The 19,814-nt window shown below is 44.8% G+C and overlaps 1 protein-coding gene across 5 annotated transcripts in view; it reads left to right on the top strand.

Annotated features, from left to right (window-relative positions):
* LOC129211826 (synaptotagmin-like protein 1) overlaps positions 1–19,814 on the top strand; it is an 85,288-nt gene that overhangs the window by 60,896 nt on the left and 4,578 nt on the right. For 4 of the 5 annotated variants that reach the window (XM_054839507.1, XM_054839505.1, XM_054839508.1 and 1 more), the window contains 13 exons: positions 656–749; positions 923–1,016; positions 1,651–2,772; positions 4,108–4,206; positions 6,176–6,267; positions 6,734–6,835; positions 8,782–8,951; positions 9,768–9,870; positions 10,514–10,675; positions 11,420–11,498; positions 12,092–12,191; positions 13,156–13,361; positions 15,055–16,468. In XM_054839507.1, coding sequence (XP_054695482.1) covers positions 656–749; positions 923–1,016; positions 1,651–2,772; positions 4,108–4,206; positions 6,176–6,267; positions 6,734–6,835; positions 8,782–8,951; positions 9,768–9,870; positions 10,514–10,675; positions 11,420–11,498; positions 12,092–12,191; positions 13,156–13,361; positions 15,055–15,200 — 2,569 coding nt within the window. In that variant the 3' untranslated portion in view covers positions 15,201–16,468. Of the gene's footprint in view, positions 1–655; positions 750–922; positions 1,017–1,650; positions 2,773–4,107; positions 4,207–6,175; positions 6,268–6,733; positions 6,836–8,781; positions 8,952–9,767; positions 9,871–10,513; positions 10,676–11,419; positions 11,499–12,091; positions 12,192–13,155; positions 13,362–15,054; positions 16,469–18,833; positions 18,978–19,814 lie in introns of those variants that run through there. The other variant, XR_008578986.1, reaches the window with a different exon arrangement.

The following is a 19,814-nucleotide window of genomic DNA, read 5'->3' as shown; positions in this document are numbered from 1 at the left end:
CCATCTGGAGAGCAGCCACCACTAGACACTCCCAAAGATGGTAGAAACTCTCAAGTAATTTGTTTCTTCTACTTATTTACCAGGCAGTTAGTAATTAACTGATATTCCAAGTATGAAGATTTATATCCTGTACTATAGTTTCACCCTAACTATCATCATTGTCATAATCATTTGTGTAGTTTCTAAATTCCCCCTCAATCTGGTTATGCCTTTGGCCTGAACTGGGAGATGTGGCCTTTTTCTTCCTGGGCCATAGCATGGAAAGACATCTCCCTCCTGCATGGCTTTTGGGCTCTTCAGCACTGTGGCTTCCTGTGTTTTTCCCTACGGTTTTCTCCCAGAAGGGGAAAGTCTGGATAAACCTAGAAGTTGACATCATTATTTTTATTGAGCAATTTCTGTACCGACTGCAGTGGGAGACTCATCCTTACTCCAAGTTCAGGCCGTTTAACATGTTCCCCAGTCCTTCCAAGCACTAACAGAGAAAATAAATGAAGGCACCAGCTCTGGGCAGCCTTTTATTGGGCTGGGTCAGTAGATAAAAGTGGCAAAGTCACTGAGCAGAACTGAGATGATGTTGAAGACTGCCTGATTGCCCCACCAGACACATCACTACCACTGGTCTCCTTGCTCAGATGTTTCCCCTCTCCCACAGATCCAGCACACCAGCTCTTGATACTGCAGAGGACCGTAAGATCTTGCCCAAACCGAAGCCGAGACTTCTTGTCCCGCTGTTTGCATCGCATAAGGTAGTATAGGCACAGCCTCTGTGCTTTGTTTCGTTACTCCTTGGACCTTCACACAGTCTGTACCTACTGCAGGGGCTCCACAGACTGCCAGCCCTGGTGTCTGTGCTCAAATAAAATACATTTTTCCAGTCTTGCCAGTTTATGTACACTGATAGGGTTTGTTTTCCATTCAGAGATCCAGTATACATGATGTCTCTTCCTCAGAGAGTGACACTGGAACAAGTCCATTTGTGGCTGCAAACAACAGCTTGCATTTGTCTAGAAAAGGTAAGGTTTTTGTTCAGTGAGCCATTGGTGTTTCTGTTATTCAACATCAAACACCAAGAGACAAGATGCTTTTGTGTGTGTGTGTGTGTGCACAAATGAATAACAAAGCGTATTTCTTACCTTGGCATGTAAGAATGGGCTGCCAGCATTTCTGTGAATTACGCCCAAGGCAGCAGGGACCAAGAAAAAAATAATCCAATGACTAAAACTTCTCCTGGCTCTCAGTATGTTTTAAACTGAGTGCTTGGCTCACAACTCCTTAATCCACAGATTCAAGTTACCTTCTTTTTCTTGCCTTGAATGTATAGTATATTTTTGGTACATAGCAAATAGCCAGTAGGAAAGCTGTCAAACTGAAAGCAAAGCTGCAAACAAATCCCCAACTCATAGCAACAGTTTAGAGCTCAGTGGATTTTTTCCACGTCCTGTTGCAGGGAAAAGGGCTGGGGTTTTCAGGGCTTTCTTCAGATGGAAGGAGGCTTCCTGGAGTCTCAAAATGGGGAGGAATTAGGAACATATTGGTGGTTTCTGGAAACTCCCTCTGGCTTCCCTTTGAGAAGCTGCAGCTCGGACCTTCTAGGGAAATATGATATGATGTGGTGGGACAGACCGTGAGCATTTGTTGTCGTTGTAGGTCATGGAGCATCTCCATTGCCCACCAAGCTTTCAGAGGATGCTGTGCCTCAGCCCAGCAGTGCAGCTGGAGGAGAAGCTGTTGATGGGGCCACTGGTGCCACGGCGGGGGCAAAAACTCCACCCGAAGAAACTTACGCTCCCAGCAAGATACCAGTTAAGAGAAAACCAAGCAGAACTTTCCCCAGGTCTGAGCAGTTTGTCAGTCACATGGGGCCAGCAGAGAACAGCCTCACAAACAGAAAGCTGCTGGCAAGCCCCAAACCACTGATCGCAGAGGGGGAAAGCAGCCAGGCTGTGAAGCAAGGCGTGAACTATACAATCTCATCGATGAGTAACAAAGAGGAGGATATCGGCCTCGATCGTGAACACTTCAAGAACTTGAAGAACTTCTGGGAGAAGGGAGCAGACTCTGTGACAGTGGGGAACATGTCGGGGGACCCGAGCTGCGTGGAGGCGGACGGTAGGCAGTTCAAGCTGTGCCGCTCACTCTCTGTGCAGTCTGGGCAAGGCCAGAACAGCGAAGAAAAACCTGGTGTCTTCACCAAAACAAGAACCCCCTACAAAAGGACAATAACCTTGTCTTCTAGCGAGGAAGAACCGAGCTATGTAGCCCCTGCAAGGAAGGGCTCGGTTTCCATCATTCCTAGAGCCACGTACGCCAAGAGCAAAGGCGGCCTGGTTACAAGAAATAACTCGCTGAGTGAAAGCAATGGGAAGCTGCCAGTGCCAGAGGAAGAGAAGGCGGCACAGTGCTGCTCCAAGAAATCCAGATTGCCTGTGCGAGCGCCTTCCATCAAAATCGAGTCGCCTACCAAAGAAGTGTCTGGCAGCACGTTTGAGCCAGAGACGCCTACAGATGAGTTTATCGTGGCAGCAGAGCGCAAGCACGCAGCGAATTCCCTGGCGAGCAGGGTGCAGATACTGATAGAGCCTGTGCTTACAGATGGTGAAACCGATGATGAGAAAAGGGAACGATCTGATTTGGGTGCTCATGACAACATGGAAATAAATGGAGAGCTACCTGAGGAAAAAATGCGTGAGTCTTCGGACAAGCCAACACCCGGTGAACCAGCCAGAGAGAGAGAAGCCGTTCAGGGAACAGACTCAGCTGTTTACTCAGGTACTAAGGGCTGTAACTGCACCCTGTGAAGTCCCAACAGGGAGTCATCCCTAAGCCTGTTTTCTTCCCTAGCCCTTCTGCATTTTGCACATTTTTTTCATTTGTCCGTTTATCCTATATTGCAATTTGTGCAGAGTTAGCATGCGTGGAACGTGTTTAGCAAACAGCTCTGGAAGCAAATCTTTTGTAGCGTCACGCGAATGTAAAAGGGGGCAGTGCCCTGTTCCCTTGCCTTCCTCCCTGCTACCAGCCCTCATGCCTTACCTACAAGCACCTCAGCTCGGGACAACCCTCCATTTCCTTAGCGCTACCTACAACAGGTCACGGCAACTTATTTTATTTCACTCACTGGGAAGACTGTATTTTCTTCAGATGTGGGGCTGGAGGAATTCTTTGTGGTGGTAGAGATAAGTCTGACACAAATAGAAGAAATAAAATGTGAAGCAAAATGTTTAATCAATACGTGGGCTGTTAGGCTACCTTGATTTCGCAGCTGGCTGTCAGTGTTTAAGTGACATTTTGGGTCTTTTGGGAATCCACAAGTGAATTTGGATATTAAACTGCAACCAAAGTGGACTGAACAAGGAGTCTGATCTTTCTGGGTTCTGATAACCATGTTCTCAACCATGACGGTGTCAATAGTATCACCACTTTATCGGCCTCTTCCTATGGTTTGATGGGCTTTTGTAGCGACTGTTACTATGAGCAGAAGTTATTGTTAATTGCAATTCATTTTACATGTGAGCTCTGCCCACAGCTCTGCTCTCTGTCGAGCAAAGACTTAGGAAGAGAGTGTGCCTTATCTCCTTTTTCCAAATTTCCTGTCCTCATGTACCTGGGTAAGAACTGTTTGAGAGGATTTTCCATAGACTCATCTGATTTTGATTTTTAACTGTGTCATTTCTTGGCTTATTCCCTACCTTGCATAACATTTCTATGAAAATCCTGAGTTGCACTTCAGATAAACACAAACATTTCCTTTATATACCAGATCATTCTTATATTTCTGACGTTTTTTGCCTTATTATTACATTCATTTCAGGATGATATTAGCAGATGTCTGTTTTGTACTGGAAGCTCTTTGCAAGTGCTGGTCTGTTTTAGGGACTGGGTTAATCCAGTGTTTACATTTCCCATCACAGCGTGAAGAATTTTTCTCAGGGAGAGACATTAAAGTGCATTGATGATTTAAAAGCAGCCCTGTGTAATGTAACTGCAGTGTGCTCTAAGGAGAGGGAACAAGCCAGGAGAGGCACGCACGCGTGTGCTTGTTGACACACTGCCCATTTGCGTTTATTTATTTACCGTGTTGATTTGGCTTTTCATGTATTCCAGAGGAAGATGGGGATCATTCTCCCGCCGCTCAGGCATTGGCCCGGGCAAATAACATTAATCTTGCAAAGAGCATGGTGAACATTTATACAACCACAGAGAGTGAGTAACATCTTTCTTTCTCCTTTTTGGTTTACATTCCCTGAAGGTAATATATTATATTATGCCTGAGTTCTGCATCCCTGGTGCTTTTCTGTGCACATACTGGGCAAGGAAAATGACATATTGTTTCATCATCAAATTAGAGAGCTTACAGTGCCTAAAATTTAATTCAGAGCCAGGAAATTGTAGCTAGATTGATGGTATGTTACTCAGTGTCTTCAGCAAAAAACACAAGAGCTTCAAAGGGTTGGCAAGAAGCTTGTGCCCATCCCTGCTTTTCCCCCACCAAGTACTGTGGGAGCTGCATGGCAGCCTGCGCGGTCTAATCAGAGATGCCAGAGCTTGCGTGCAGCCTGCGAGTCGTGCTGCAGACTCCTGTCACACCCTCACGGGGCTTGCACTGCCCAGCCTGGGCCTCTCGTCTCACCCAGAGCAGACCCCGTTTGCTGGGCTGATCTCCCCAGCTACCAGCCGGGACATCCTTTAGGGATGAGAAGCTAAGGAGAAGGCAACCAAGAAAGCAGCAGCAAACCTGAAGAAGCTTGTCTGTGCCACCAAGAAGCCCAAGAAAGCAGCAGCCAAGGAAGGGGGCCTGAAGGAAGGCAGCAGCAGCCTCTGCGGCCAAGAAAGTCAATGAAAGTTGCCAAAAGGTGAATACTGGCAGCTAAGAGCTTGTGTAAAAGCGAAGTGTTAAGGCCAAGGCTGCCAGGACTGAGGTGAGAAGGCTGGGAAGGCGATGCCCGAGGAAGGGGAAAGCCACCAAGAGGTTGTTTAAGTAAGCCCAACCCCTGGTTGGGAGAGGGAGGAGGCAGCCTGCGGGTGGGACGTGCTGCATTGCCCCGCGACTGTGCCCACCCCGTCCGGCAGCCTGGTGCCAAGTGCATGCGCTGTCGTATGGTGCAGCAGCTTATCTCACACAGCACGGTGGCTCGAATCTTCAGGTCCCGCACACGTTGCTGTTCAGTGACGTGGTCTTCACGCAGATGGCCAAGATTTTAGCCTCCCTTCATTAAAGCTTATGTAGAGCCACAAACTCCATGCTCAGAAACCCTCCTCTACAGTTACACTTACTTGTTTGCATATAACAAGTAGTCTATGGAGAGGGCTAGATTTAATGCTTGGCTCATGTTTGGAAATAAAAATAGTAAATATCAAATGAATGGTAAATCATATAAAAGGTAAATCACATAAAAGGAAAATACCAAAGAAGCTCTTGGGCATTTTGAGCACTGAAGAACGTATCATCATGGCTAACATGCTAAACAAGTGTGTGTATGCGTGTGCATGTTTATGCACATATATCTTCTAAAAACAAATTCTTCTGGGATGAAGATAGTCATCTTCAAGGAGGTTGCTGAGAAAAGATAAAGATAGAACAAATAGGTTTTATTTAGACATTTAAGCAGTCCGTTAACCATCTTTCTAAATTGATATGAAGCTTCCTGACTTTTTTCTTTTAGGTATCAGGCTATTGTCCCCCTCTTTGTCTAGCAGAGTATTTGAGAGGTATATGCAATGGTGAAATTGTAGGTATAAATATTTTACAGCTCTTTTGCACAGAGCAATATACTATGGGATGAAAATGTGAGCGCGTTTGGTTTCTTTGACAAGGAGGCAGATCTGTATGGTTTTAGTCTAAATTAAATCTACACAGAGAAAGTGGTGCGAACAAAATACACATCGTTAGGCTAATGAGTGAATTAAATTAGCCACTAGAGGGAGTTTGGACGCTCCCACACATTGAATGAAAACACACTGAAAACAGCTTTAAGATGTTAGCTAGCAGTTTTTGACCTGGGGAGAGCCAGCTTCAATGACAGATGACAGAGGTGGGGGCAAGTGGGTGGCACTCCAGTGCCTCCCACAAGCTTGTCCTCCTTCCTTGTGCCCTTAAGCAAAAATGTGGCTTTCTTGTATTTTCCTGACTCTGACAAGATATCTTGATGCCTTTTTTTGTTTGTACCTACAGCATACAATAAACCTCATTTGATACCCCATCAGTTTCTTGAGCCTGAAAGAGTCAAAGAGCTGAGCAGATCCTCTCCTCTCCTGTTGTCTGAGGTAGGCTAGATGCCAGAAATGGCTGGAATAACGTTCACAACATCCCCTGAATGGCAGTCGGTTTCATGAGAATGTTTCTCCTGCACACTGACGGTACTTGCTTTAGAGCATGCCTTAGTTATGTCATAAATAAATGAGAAAAGCCTTAAGAAAAAAAGCCCCCTATAACCTAGACCAACCCTTCTATCCTGGAGGAGTTTTAGTGCTTCCCTCTGTCTCAAACCACACTATTCTGTGCCCTTCCCAAGAACCCAGGCGGTTGCATGCAGCTCTGTTTGGAGGCAGTTAATGATGACGTTCACTGCCGGTCGGAGGGAATGCCTCTGGGGAGACTCCCTGCGCTCTCCTCCGCTCTCCTAACCTGATCGCTGCTTAATGGGACTCTGCTGAGCTATTGGTTTCTCCCTGTAGTGTTGCAAAGTGCTCATACGGCAGAGCTTAAAGATGCTTGTTATTTTCTGAGCAGACTGAATCAGACACGGCTTCGGAAATCAGCTTCCAGTTTAACAAGCACAAAAAGACGCCTAGCATTGGCAGCCACTCGTCCGACATGGCATCTGTCTCCTCGGTAGGTATTTAACGCGTACATCTTGCTAGATAGGGTTTCTCAGTCGGATGCGGTGACACTGCATTTAGGCTGATACTGGTGATGTGGCCTCCGGAGTATCCTGTTGGTTTCTGCGTGGTACATTATTAAAAGAGTGGTGATGGTTAATTACTTACTTGCGTTAAAGGAGTGTCTCCAGGTACCATTTCAAATTAGAGACCCTCTGGGTCGTTGTTAGACAAATTCACAGTAAGTGATAGCCCCCACTCTGAAGCGCGGATGCTCTGAAGCCTGGCAACGTGCAGGAGAGGTGGGGGGAGCTTTTTCTAGGTGGGGAAATGAGGCACAGAGCTATTAAGTGACATGTTTGTGATCCAGCTCCGAGAGACCTGGGACTGCAGACAGGTGCCCTCTGCAAGCTCATCCTTCACTTTATCAGCAAATTCGAGGGAAATCAGAGTTGGACAGCAAAAGCGTGATTTAGAGCTTCAACTTATAAGGAAACCTGAAAAGAGCTGAGTGTGTTTAGTGGAGTATTTTTAAAAGATTCCTTGGAGATAATGTTTTGGTGGGGACTGCTTAAAAGTGCTTGAATTAGCTGCATTACTGTTATAGGTATCTCCAAGGTATATATGTGAGATTTAAAGAATATATGTGAAGCAAAACTGGTAGGGACAGGTCATGAATGTAGATAAATATGTTAAAAAAACCCTTGAACTTTGGGGCACATGACTCTTTCTCCTAGTCTGGAGATCATGGGAGCCATAAATGAGCCTTTTGTCTCCAAGTCACACAGGTGTTCTTGAAAATCTCGCTCAGGATTCTCTGCTGGGGTGAGTATCCTGATGGGATGGTAAATGCAGCTCCAAAGACTGAGAGGAGATGTTCAGCAGGTTCTTGGAGGTTGTAATAGAATGATGTTCAGAACCAAAGGAAGTAGGGGAAGACAGAGAAGAATTGGGTTAATTACTAGGGAAGTTTTATGATAAATGTTCATGACTGTACCACAGAAAAGTGCCAAGAGGGTTAATTATTTGCTTTGTAAATGGCATTAGCTTTTATGTTATCCCATCAGGAATCATGAGTGATTGGTGCAATAGAAAATTTTCTTATCTTTCTGGAGCTGTGTTTTGTTTCTGCTTCATCACTTTCTACAAGCGAAAGACAAAGCCTTGAAAAAAAGAACCCCGAGGACTGTGGGTAAATGCAGTTTGTTCTGGGAAAGTGACTCTTGGGTGCCTAGCTCCCGATTTATACCTGTAGAAACATCATTTTGCTGTGCCTTTGTAGCAAGTAGATGCACACAGGCTGTCTCTGGTGGGACAGTGGCTTTTTAGGAAAGGGGTTATACCTGTTTCTGTTTTGTACAGCTCCATGCACATTGTGAGCAAGCAACAAGATAATAATAGTTTTTCCCATATTTCTAGTCTGATATGGTTCTTACTAGCCTATTTTAAAAATTGATTGACAATTGTGTAACTATATCTACCAGAAATAAGAAGTTCATATACAGACGGTTCAAGTTCTCTCAATATATTTCTTTCTTAGTCATGAGACTGGTCAGGATAGCAGATGTTTGCACTGTAAGCATAAGGGAAGGGAAGAGACTTGTGTGCCCCCCCCCCCCCCCCCCGCCCCCAAGTAATATCCGGCTGCATTTCCTAAAGTTTGGGGATGTAGGGGTGAAGAATTTTCTGCATTTACTGAGCATTCAGGAGAATAGTGCTTCTAAGTCCTGGTCTAGGATAGCACATCCTTGTGAGACCCTTATTCAGGTTCCCCAGCCCTTGTTTGAGCTCAGCTGCAGATGTGTACTATTTCTGTGTCAAGGACACAATGCTACACAAGGACAGAAATTGCAGATTATTTCTCTGGGAATGCACTTTTCAGACTATCGTCTTTGTCCAGAAACCAAGTCAGGAGGGTGCCTGTTTCATTGGCACTGACCTTGCTCTTCCACCTGGCAGGTGAGTGGCAGTGTGCTCAGTGTCTACAGTGGTGATTTTGGGAGCGTGGATGCCCAAGGTACCGTGGAGTTTGCTCTAGACTATGACGAGAAGAACCGGGAGTTCCAGGTTCATGTGTCCCAGTGCAAGGACTTGGCTGTCGTGGATGAGAAGAAAGGCAGATCTGACCCGTGAGTGACACTTTGGTGCCTTGTGACTTTTACATTGCTGAATTTTGTGTTCTGGAGGGTTTTTTCCCTTGTTTTCTTTTTTTAAATGTCATGGTTTCTTCCTTTTTTCCTTCCGACTTCTGGTGCATGCCTACTGCTGGGACTTTCCTAGCTGATGATTCTGGAGCCATTGGCATCAGTAAATATGTTGCCACAGACTTAAATTTGAACAGATTGAGAAAGCTTTGATCACTACGAAGACAGTTCCTGTTATCACTGGAATATGTTCTCTCTGCATCCATGTGAACGTCTGCCTCCCCATGGTGAATACACTTTGGTAATAATTCCAGTGATGCAGACACATATCTATATGAAAAGTCCGTAAAGAAGTGCTGTCAGGGGCACAGTGGTAGTTGTACAGAGGTTAGTGATCTCTGGTTTGAAAGGTGATGAAAAGGAGCTTGGATTTGAACCCTGAGAGAGAGACTTAAAGACATTCCACCTCTTTCCTCCTCTCTAGTTTCACCCTGATTTTGAATGCACAGAGATGCTATAGTTAGGGGCATTTCAGAAAATGGATATATGGCCTTGCTGGCTTCCCATATTGCCTAGACAGCTGCCTGTTCTGAATGTTGGTGGCACCCACCCATCTCCAGTGAGATTTATAACTTCATGTGCAGGCCAAGTTAAAATCTTGGCAGATCTCTTAATTAGTTTTGCCTTCGAAGAGTCAACTCCAGGTCTGTTGTTTCCATGTCACCGTTCACAAGTGTTACCCTCTTGTTAGAGCTTAGCGATACAGAACAATACCCAGCTGGAGTTTGTTTTCTTGTATAGGTATGTTAAAACTTACCTGCTCCCAGACAAAGCTAGAATGGGTAAGAGGAAAACTTCAGTGAAGAAGAGGACAGTGAATCCCATTTACAATGAGGTGTTACGGGTAAGAACAAATACATGCTGTGCAAACCTGTGTTGCAGCAGGCACTCGTACCACGTCAGGTCTGGAAGGATCCTGCCTTCTTGGCCAGGTGTCTTTGCCTGCCTCCCACCAACGCTGCACTGCTCTTCCCTTGGGTTTGTAAAGGTTTCTCTGCACCCATCTTTGTGGCACCCAAGTGGTTCTCTGTCAAACCACATAGTGATCTTTGGATGAGATAAGGACCTGCAGCCTGTGCTGTCTTCAGCCAGAGCAAGGGGTGTTCTTCCCTGCCCTGGCACACAGTCGGGAGGCGTGGGACTAGCAAGAAAGGTTTTCGTTACGTGATCTTACTCATCAAAGCCTAGAGGTTTATTTAACAATGCCTGGGCCTGTGTTAATAATTCTTGAAAGAATATTGGGTTTGCCCTGTGACGAACGGAGCACTAGATTTGCCTGTGCTCAGCAGAAAAGCTTTGTCAGGATAGTAGTATTGCTGCAGGCCAAAAAAAGAGATGTTCAGAGCGGGGCCAGTCTGTTAGTGCATGTGTGGAGTGGGTCTGATCGTCTCAGTCAGAGCTTATTCAAGCTTTTGAGTAGTTTATTTCCAGTTGTGAAAGAAACAGAAGAAAATTTTGAACAACTTGACTTCTCTTTCTTCCTCTAGTATAAAATAGAGAAAATGGTATTGCTGATCCAAAAATTAAATCTCTCTGTTTGGCACAATGATCCACTGGGACGTAACAGTTTCTTGGGAGAGATTGAAGTAGACTTGGCCAGCTGGGACTGGAGCAACAGGAAACTCAACTGGTACCCACTGAAGCCCCGAGTAAGTGCGTCTCAGCTGCAATCCCGCCTCCTAGCCCAACCCTTTAGAGCCTTTAGGGGTGGTAAAAGTCCTTTCTGACTCCTCTGAGGTGAGTGAGTGGTGTGGTGGAGCAGGACAACCTGAATGGTACCCAGGGAAGTGTAGTAAAACACCCACAAGCCCTGGACACGTTAGTGCAGTATTCAGTGCTCTGAACACAGGCCTTCTCATGTCTTACTCGGTGACTGATCTGTAGGGACACCTTCATAAATGTGATCTGACACTAATCAACAGAAACTCTGACGTGACTTTGCCTCTCTCTCTCCTCACATAAAGACCATCCCTTAAAAACAGACAGCAGAGTACTAGGTGATGCAGTTGAACGTGCCTTCAGAGACAAATATTCAGGTGCCACTTTTTGTAAAGCCTGTACAGCTTCCTGCATGCTTCTGGGTTCAGAGGTCTGATTTGAGATCCTTTTTCAGAAAACAAAGGACATTTGTCTTTCAGAACTAAGATGCTTAATTATGTCCAGCTGGACATGTCTGGAAGGGTGGCCTTGTTCTGAATCCTCGGGCTTTTGGTTCTGAGGGACTGAGTTTGAGAACAAGGCACAAAGAAAGGAGCTGCCCTGAGAACAGGCTGCCCCAGCCATGCAAAATCATAGTTTGTCCGTTTGTGCCCCTCCATTGAACTCAAAAGCTGTTTGCCTTGCTATGTTTATACAATCCTTCATTTAGTCAATCATAACTCTTTCTGTTTCAGAGCCTTTCTGCTGTTAATGGTGTGGATCATCGAGGAGTGATGAACTTGTCTATTAAGTATGTCCCTCCAGGAAGCCTAGGTAAAATGTGTTTCATGCATTAAGCAGTATTGCCTGTATGTAGACATGCAACTTGAAATGCCTCATCTGTTTAAGGGCTGGTTAAAGACCAATCTCATTAGAGCAAGATCTTAGAGATCAGCACAAAGACACAACCAGCAGTGCTTGATAGCACTGTCTGCAGTCTACATCTGATTTTCACATCTGGATTTATTGGGAAAGTGTTGGGGAGAGAGGAAGGGCTCAACAGCCTCAAACTCATCAGCTGTTAGGAGCACTGTGGGCACCGTAGGGTGCTGTGATGTGGTAGCAGAAACACACAGCCCCTCTTACTGTGGGACAGGCACAAGGTTGGGTTTGCCCAGCAGTTCCTTCTCCTTTCCTGTTTCAAAGCAGCACCAGCACATTGTGCCAGGAGTCCTTTGCAGCTGCAAGCGTGACGGGGCTGGTAGTAGTGCTGTGGCACCCAGGCAGAGGGGTGCAGAGCTCACGAGGGAGTGAGTACACAGAGAAGTCATGTTGCTGCTCCCCCAGGTCCCTGGAGAGGAAGCCTGTCATTTTGCTAGCTATCATAAGGACTGGCGTGACAGCTTTTCTCTTCTCCTAAATGACAGGTCCCAGGAATCCTCCCTCTGGCGAAGTTCACATTTGGGTCAAAGATGTCAAGGACCTGTTGCAGTTGCGTCCTTCTGGAGTTGACTCCTTTGTGAAATGGTAAGTGCATGAGTACAGTAGTGGCTTTGATCCTGGGTCTCTGCTTCCCCAAAGGAGTATGTTCTCTTCTCAGGCTCACCTAGCTGTCCTGTAAAGCCTTTGTGTTGCATTGGGCTCTGTAGGACAAATTGCCCTTGTTACTCACTTGTGGACAAATTAGGAAAATCCTCGCTGTGATAAAGCTCTTGGTCAATCACTGTCTGTGACTAACTCAGTAATTTGCCTCAATAACATCTGAGTGAGAGGAATACACGGGCCCTGCACATCGCCCCAGTGTGTTCACATGAAGTTGTGAATTTTGCCTTGGTACGGGCTCGCATGCAAAGTTTGGGAATTTGTTAGGGACTTGCCAGAACTGACATACGGACGGTTGGATCCTGCTTTGGTCTTCTCCAGAATTTAGTGTGTGCATGTTTTCTGCAGCCTGCAACATCAGATATTCCTGTTATATGGGAGAAGGTCCTGCATATATTCCAGAAAATTAAAAATCTTTTAAGGGGATTTTAAGATTTTTTCAGCGCTTTGAAGTGCTCACCATGTTTTTTGTATATATTTTACATCCTTACAGAGTTCTCCTGCAAAAAGGTTTGCTGCTCAAGAAGCCTGAGCATTTTGAGATGCTCTCTTAGGCATCTAAGGGATGCAAATTTATGAAAATAGAAATATGGGAAAGTAATATCCATTTTTTAATGTAAAATGTCAGTTTGCAATAAAAAAATGCCAAAAGCAGGAAATTTTTAGCAAGTACTCTCCTTTCTGAAAATGTCTGCTTTTAAAATGGATTTTCTTAGCAAAAAAAGTTTCACCCAGGAATTTTGAACATTTCCTATTAAATCTAAAGAGATTTCTTATGTTGAAACCCAATTCCTTCTTTCTTCTTGTTTAGACCAAGGAACTTTGTAGGAACATTCCAAATCTCAGGTGATACTCAATACTACATGATGTATTTTTTCTCCTCTCATAGCTATGTGCTTCCAGACACCAGTAAGAAGAGTTACCAAAAGACCCGAGTCATAAAAAGAGACACAAACCCTGTTTTCAATCACACTATTGTCTATGATGGCTTTCATACAGAGGATCTAAAGGATGCTTGTGTTGAACTGACTGTATGGGATCATGAAAAACTTACCAACCATTTCCTTGGAGGAATCAGGCTGGGCCTCGGGACAGGTGAGTGATTTCCTTTACATTAAACAAATATGGTTACCATATTGCTGAACCACAAGATATAATGGAAAGTTGCAGAGCGTTTTCCTGGTGGGGAGAAACCAGGGATGGGGAGTCTCAGTAACTGGTGAGAGTCTTGGTACTTGCACTGTGTCTTGGATGGAGGAGGCCCTGGAACCATGATAGCAACCCTCTATTCCCACATTTTCAGCCAACATCAGCTCTGAGGTCTGGCAAAACGCAAGAATCTCCTTGGGTCCATCAGAGAGTTTTCCTGCAGTTACAGGAAATCGGGCTGCGTTACAAATCAACATTATATTGCTGCTCCTCCCAGGGAAGAGTGCTCAGAGATGAACTTAAATGCCATGTGGGACAGCACCACCTGGTGACCCTGTCCACATCACCTCCTCCCTTGAAAAGGAATAACTAATATTTGAAAAACAGGGCGAGCTACAGTAGTTGCTCTGGTAGGTAATCAGTACTTAGAGTACATCAGCTGGAAATAAATCACAAGTTGTCTGGGTGTAGACTAAGGTGTTATTGTTGGGTTTTTGTTTTTGTTCTGTTTTTATTTAGATGACGTAGTGCTGAAAGACCTCAGGAGAGGTGCCATTTGTTCCACTGGGAGATAGTCATTGTCTCCGGTAGTTGATGGCATGAGGTTCCAGTTCAGTGAAGGACTTAGACCTGTGCTTAGCTGGAAGTGTTTTACTTCATTGGGGTTACTCATCCTTGAAGTTAGGAAAATTGCAATATTTTTAAGCCACAGTTGTAAAGAGCAGATGGGACCATCTTCCATTGTCCAGGTGTCCATCATGGAGGTCCGTCCCTCTCTAAACATCTTATCCTAGCTTTCAGTGTATCCCATACCTAGGCTTTAACAGATAGCGTGTTCATCTTTGCATTTTTGTAAGTGGGATATCTAAGGTTTTCTAAACTATTTATTGTTAAGCAAGAGGGCGCTCTGAGAGATGAAAGGCAAACAGAAGATTCCAGAATGTTGCAATAAAGGATAACTGTTCCTTGAGGGTATCGGGAAGAGGCTCATAGTAGCTGGAAGGTCTGTCTTGCGGGTGCACCGATGTTTATTGGATTTGCTTGTGTGTTTTCTGTTTTCAGTCTCTAACATGTCACCAGGAGGGTTGTGAACTATCCAGTGGAAAGGGGCAGCAAGAATAAGCTCATAAGCAAGATCCAAAAATATCAATCCCAAGATAAGCTGTGATCTGAATTTAGACCTTTATCTCATTGACAAGTAGCTGGCATGTGAAAATTTGGTTGAATAATCAACTTGGAATTAATGTACACACTTTTCTGCTATCATATGTTTGATTCCTATACAAATGAAGTGTAGAGCAAGAGAATTTTGACAAACCACACCCCCACAAGGGGAAATTCAAGTCTTCTAGACCTTCTTTACTATTCCAAAAGAGGCAGAAAGGGCTTATTATTTTCCCTGTCAGGTTACGTTTATGGTTTTTGTGGCTTTTACATTGACTTCATTCTGAACTCTGGTGTAAAATGTAGGTCATTAGCAGAAGAACAGGAGGTGCTTAGGGCGCAGCTTGCTGAGGGGAAGTCAGCACCTTTTATATTAAGACACTGCCTGCAACAGTTACGTCCCATTGGGTATTTTTTCATGGAGTAGAAACTCTATGTGTAGCTCCCAATGTTGTGGTTTTCTTGTTCTTTTCAGGCTTGAGCTATGGCATCTCTGTGGACTGGATGGACTCCACGCAAGAGGAGGTGGCCTTTTGGCAGGAGATGATGTCGGCTGCCAATGAATGGATTGAGGGATTGCTGCCACTGCGCTCACTGGCAGGGAGGAAAAAACTGAAATAACCTACCATTCGTGCCATAAAAAGGCTGAATGAGTTCGTTAGGATTAGGAAACTTCCTGCACCGAGGTGACAGAAACCGTCCGTGGCACTGGCAAGTGCCAGGTTAATGAGGCGACTGACGGACAGCACTTTGGAGATGTTAAATGTTAAGTACCAATTCCCTGACAGAGGACATGGAAGATGCCAAACTGATGCTATACTTGATTTTGACCAAGAAGAAACTTAATTTTCCTTTTTATTTAATCATTTATATTCAGTATCTTTGAATTCCATTAAGCTCTGGGAACATTGGCAGAAGGAAAAGGCAATATAGATATTTTTATTTTTTTACTGTTTCTTGTGGCTTTTTTTTTTTTTCTGTGCAGAGATGTAGTTGTACTAAAGCAGCAGCATGGTATTATTCATGTTCCCCTGCAAGTGGTACACTTTGTACTTGATGTAGAATTGCTCCAAGTCACCAGCAGCACGGTCTGAGAATGGGAGCTTTGCATTTGTCACTGGTGATAACACATCTGTAACGTCAGGAAAATTGAGATCCAAGGTGAATCTAAAGAAAGGAGAGGACTATTTGAAGCAGAAAATGAAGCAACCTGAGGAGGATTACAATGAGGAATTCAATATATTAATTTCATTCTGGTTTAATATGAAAGAGAGAAGTGATGGTCCTGCAGCTAGTGGGATTTTGCACCCGGGGCTGTTTTCCTAGCGTTCCCACAGGCTTCCTCAGTGACCTCACACAAGTTTCTCTATGAAAGGATAGTTTCAGTGCAATATAAACTAAAGTGCTTGCCCAAGTGTAAAATATGGTTACATTGCTGATGGGCCTAATCGCACCTTTGAAACGCTTTGTGTGCAAAACATTTCAATATGAAATACTGATGTAGGAAACAGTCTCGTGTTAGCCTGGTACGACGGGTCAGGAAAGAAAGGTCAAAAACCACACTGGAACGCAGGAGATGTTGGGAGCCGGTGGGAGAGGTAAGTAGGGAGTGAACGAACGCAAAGGGTAGCTGCAGAGCTGCTGTTGCCTGGGGCGGTCTCCTGCCTCTGCATACCCTACTGCCCTTCCAGTTCTCCTTTCTCCTGATGCCTGTCGGCGAGTTGTCCGTGGCTGCAATTTTCTTTTTGCCAGCAGCTTGCAAGAGCTTTGCATCTGGCACATTGACCGTGGCAGAGTGGCATTGTGAATGCGTTTTGAAATGCAGCTTTGTAATTTCTATTTTGGATGTACATATTGTGATTAAATAGATTGTTTTTCTTTAGTCATCAGCTGGTCTCCTTGTACCTATTTTTAGCATGGATTGAGTAATGAAAAAGCAAGCGAAAGAGGTGTTAAATTTTGTCGTGTCGAAATGAACCATTTTTGCCCAAGGGCAAGTGAAATGTCATGGAGAAATATTTTTTGAAGCTATCCTGCCCTAGATTTTGGCTCTGTGAATATTTTGATATTCTTCTTTAACATACTGATTTTATTTAACTCAAGCTCAGCCTAAATTTTCAGCTTAGAAAAGATGATTGTAAATAAATGAATGGAAAAATGTACACTGAAAATAACAAGAGTTTTTCATGAAATTAAGACATTTTGGACATAATCAGAAGCTTTTGTGAGGAAAAAATAAAGAAGATGGGTTTGCAATTGGAAAAAGATAATACTTGGAAATGTACCAGTCATAGTACTGAAAGTACTAAGAGAGAGCCTGTAGAGCAGCAGAATTAAATAATGGCTGTCTAACGAAGGACCTGACATATATATAGAGCGTGTTAGCTCAAAGAGACTTTGTATGGGCTCCAGCCTGGCATGCGTTGTTCACCAAGGTTGGCCATTTGTGGGATAAAATGGCAATATTGGGCCTAAGATGAGACTTTTTAAATTATTATCTTTACCTGTTTAGGTGCTGAACATGTGAATATTTATGCATACATATAACTTACCTACTACGAGGAGCCCTGCTCATCGGAGCGATGGCTTGTTGCAGTGAAGTTACCCACAGGACTGCTGCTCTCACCCCGAGCGCATCCTTATCCCGCAGGGTGCTCCCGGGGGCGGGAATTTCTGCTGTGCCTGCCAACGCCGTTGGTAACGCCGCGGCCTTCAGCTCAGGCAGGTCTGGGTCTCTCCCTGGAGGGTTCAACTGACTTCTCTCCGTCGCAAAAATGGCATCATCCTGCCGCCTCCTCCGCTTCCTCCTCCTCCTCACGTGCCGTATTAGCACACGCGGTTGTGACGATGTTGCCAAAACTGCTGTTTGCGTCAATGGAGCTGGAAATGTGGGTGCTACAGAAAATTAACATCTTTTTCATGGTGCCAATAAGAGGAGGAAAAGGGGGTCAGTGGGCCAGTTTCATCCCAGCGCAGTTACTTTTATGAACTTGGGCCAGGACTTTGTGAACAGCCTATTTTTGCATTCATATTCCATTGAGGGTTTTTGTTAATCTTTTGGCGAGTTGTTTATTTATATTAAGTCCTGATTAACTTAAGAAGCTTTCTTCAGCATTTAATAGTTTATCAGAGTAAAATATTGCACTGCCAAACCACACGCACGTTTGTAACACAGCTGTATCTGAGGTAGTAAAATTTGCCATGCCCTATCTGTTTCATTCCTGCGCAGAAAGCATTTTATCAGAAAAAAAACACTTTTATTGCCAGTGTTGTATGGAGGAGTGGAGGAGCTTGTGGGTATACGATCAACGGCCTGTTTGCATGTGGCTTACGGTGTCGACATTCATTGTCTGTGAATGCTACACGTAAAAGAGACTTGGGCCCGTAGGCATGTGACGATGATGACGTGAGTTGGGGAGTAACTGGCAAGAAAAAAAAGAAAAAAACGGGTGGAAAGTTTTCTGACTGTATTTGCTAGTTCATTGTAGAATAGGTTAAGCAAAGTTCCCTAAGGAGGTAAGGCATCACGTGTATAGTAAATGTGTTTTATGTGTCTCATGTCCCTGAGTAGGAGCATGCAGGTGCCAGTGACGCAGCGGGAGCTGGCTGCCGTCACCGAGCTCTTGCCGGGTACAGGAGTGACCCCAGGGACTGAGCAGACCTAAGAAATGGCAAGGGGGGAAAAAAGGGAAAGAAAGCAAGAGCCTAGAAAGTATTTCTGCCCCATCAGGCAAATAGAATCTGTGGCCTATGTCCATTCAAAACTGTTTATATTGCAGGCATCAGAAACTATTGAAAATTATTTAGAAGCTAACTAAAGAAGAGAAGGAAAGGTTGAGTCTTGAACAACATTCAGTGAATGAGTGTCTCAGAGGAGATGGAAAACAAGTGGTTGAATTAATTATCCATTACTAAATATTTGCTCAGCTTTATCCTTCACTGAGACAGGAAAAAAAAATTGAAGTACTGTGGAGATTCGGGGAGAAAATTACGCTGGCTAAATAAACCCATGTAATAACGTGATCGACTGTAATAAGAAATGCTGTATTTTTGCAGACTTGTTAATTTAAGTCAAGAAATGTATCGAATAGACCAGTGTATCAAAAACTGAATAAATAAACACACTTCAGTTCTTGATAACTAAAAGTGAGCATATTCAGCACCGGGTTTGGATGTTTATTTGGCTGGTTTGTACTTTAATCTTTCATGGCTTAATCCTTTTTCTTTTCCACCTGCCTACTTTCCACCCCTCAGGTGTCCTGGTCGTCTGCTGTTACTGTTAAAACGGATGCCCAGGAGGAGATGTCCCTCTGAGTGCTGTCGCAAAGGTTGTTGGAAGACATCGGGAAGCTCACTGTAAAGCACCACGCAAAGGCGTGTTTGCAAAGACGCTGTAAGGTATGTGTTACTGGAGCTCTGCTGCTCTCAGCAGCATCGTTACTGCACAAAATCCCACTGACCTGTGGAAAGCTCCTGAAATAGAAATCCCTTCCCATGGGGTCGGCCAGGAGCAGCCACTTTTTTTCCCCAGGAGCTGCACTTTTTGGGAGGCTCCTTGTACTGGTGGCTGTGCCAGGAGGAGCAGCCCTCCCAGTGAGGGTCAGGATGAAGTTCGTGGGGCTACGGGAGGACTCTGAGCATGTTTTGGTGTTTTGCAGAACCAGCTCCTGGCCTGTCGCGAGCAGGAGATGGCTCATTTGTCGCAATGAGGTTTGAGCAAGAGCAGGCAACTCTGGGGTGGCCGTTCCCACTTTTGGGGTGTTTGCCAGCTTCTCCCATCCTTCTGAACACCTTGGTTGGTTGGAGGGTGCTGAGTCAGCTCACAGCAGCACAAAAACTGAGCATCGGCCTCCAGGAGGCCCATGGAGAAATTACTATTAATGGCTTGTATGACCTCTCTCTCTCTTCTGAGAGGGATGGGCATGGTGGAAAGCTGGAAATGTCTCCTCCAGGGGTCCTACAGGAGTTCAGCAGCCCTAGACCAATCTCCTTTTGGCTTTGCATTAATTTCCCATTCACTCAGCTGAAATGCCTCACGTCAGACAGTAAAATCTGAATGAAGTTGGGTGAAGATGTTGGCAGGCAGCGGCATCCTAGGAGGAGTGGGAAAACACAAACAGGAGCAGGGTCTGAGCTTGCCAGGTTTGCTGGTCACACCAGGTTCACAGCAGAGGGCTCCAGTTAGCATTCCTGCTGGAGAGGGGCCGGTGGTGGTACAGTCATTTCCCTGCAAGT

The sequence above is a fragment of the Grus americana genome, chromosome 12, assembly GCF_028858705.1.
Source record: "Grus americana isolate bGruAme1 chromosome 12, bGruAme1.mat, whole genome shotgun sequence".
In the NCBI taxonomy this organism is placed as follows: Eukaryota; Metazoa; Chordata; class Aves; order Gruiformes; family Gruidae; genus Grus; species Grus americana.
The sequence above is the reverse complement of the archived record's forward strand: the minus strand, read 5'-3'. Positions and strand labels throughout refer to the sequence as shown.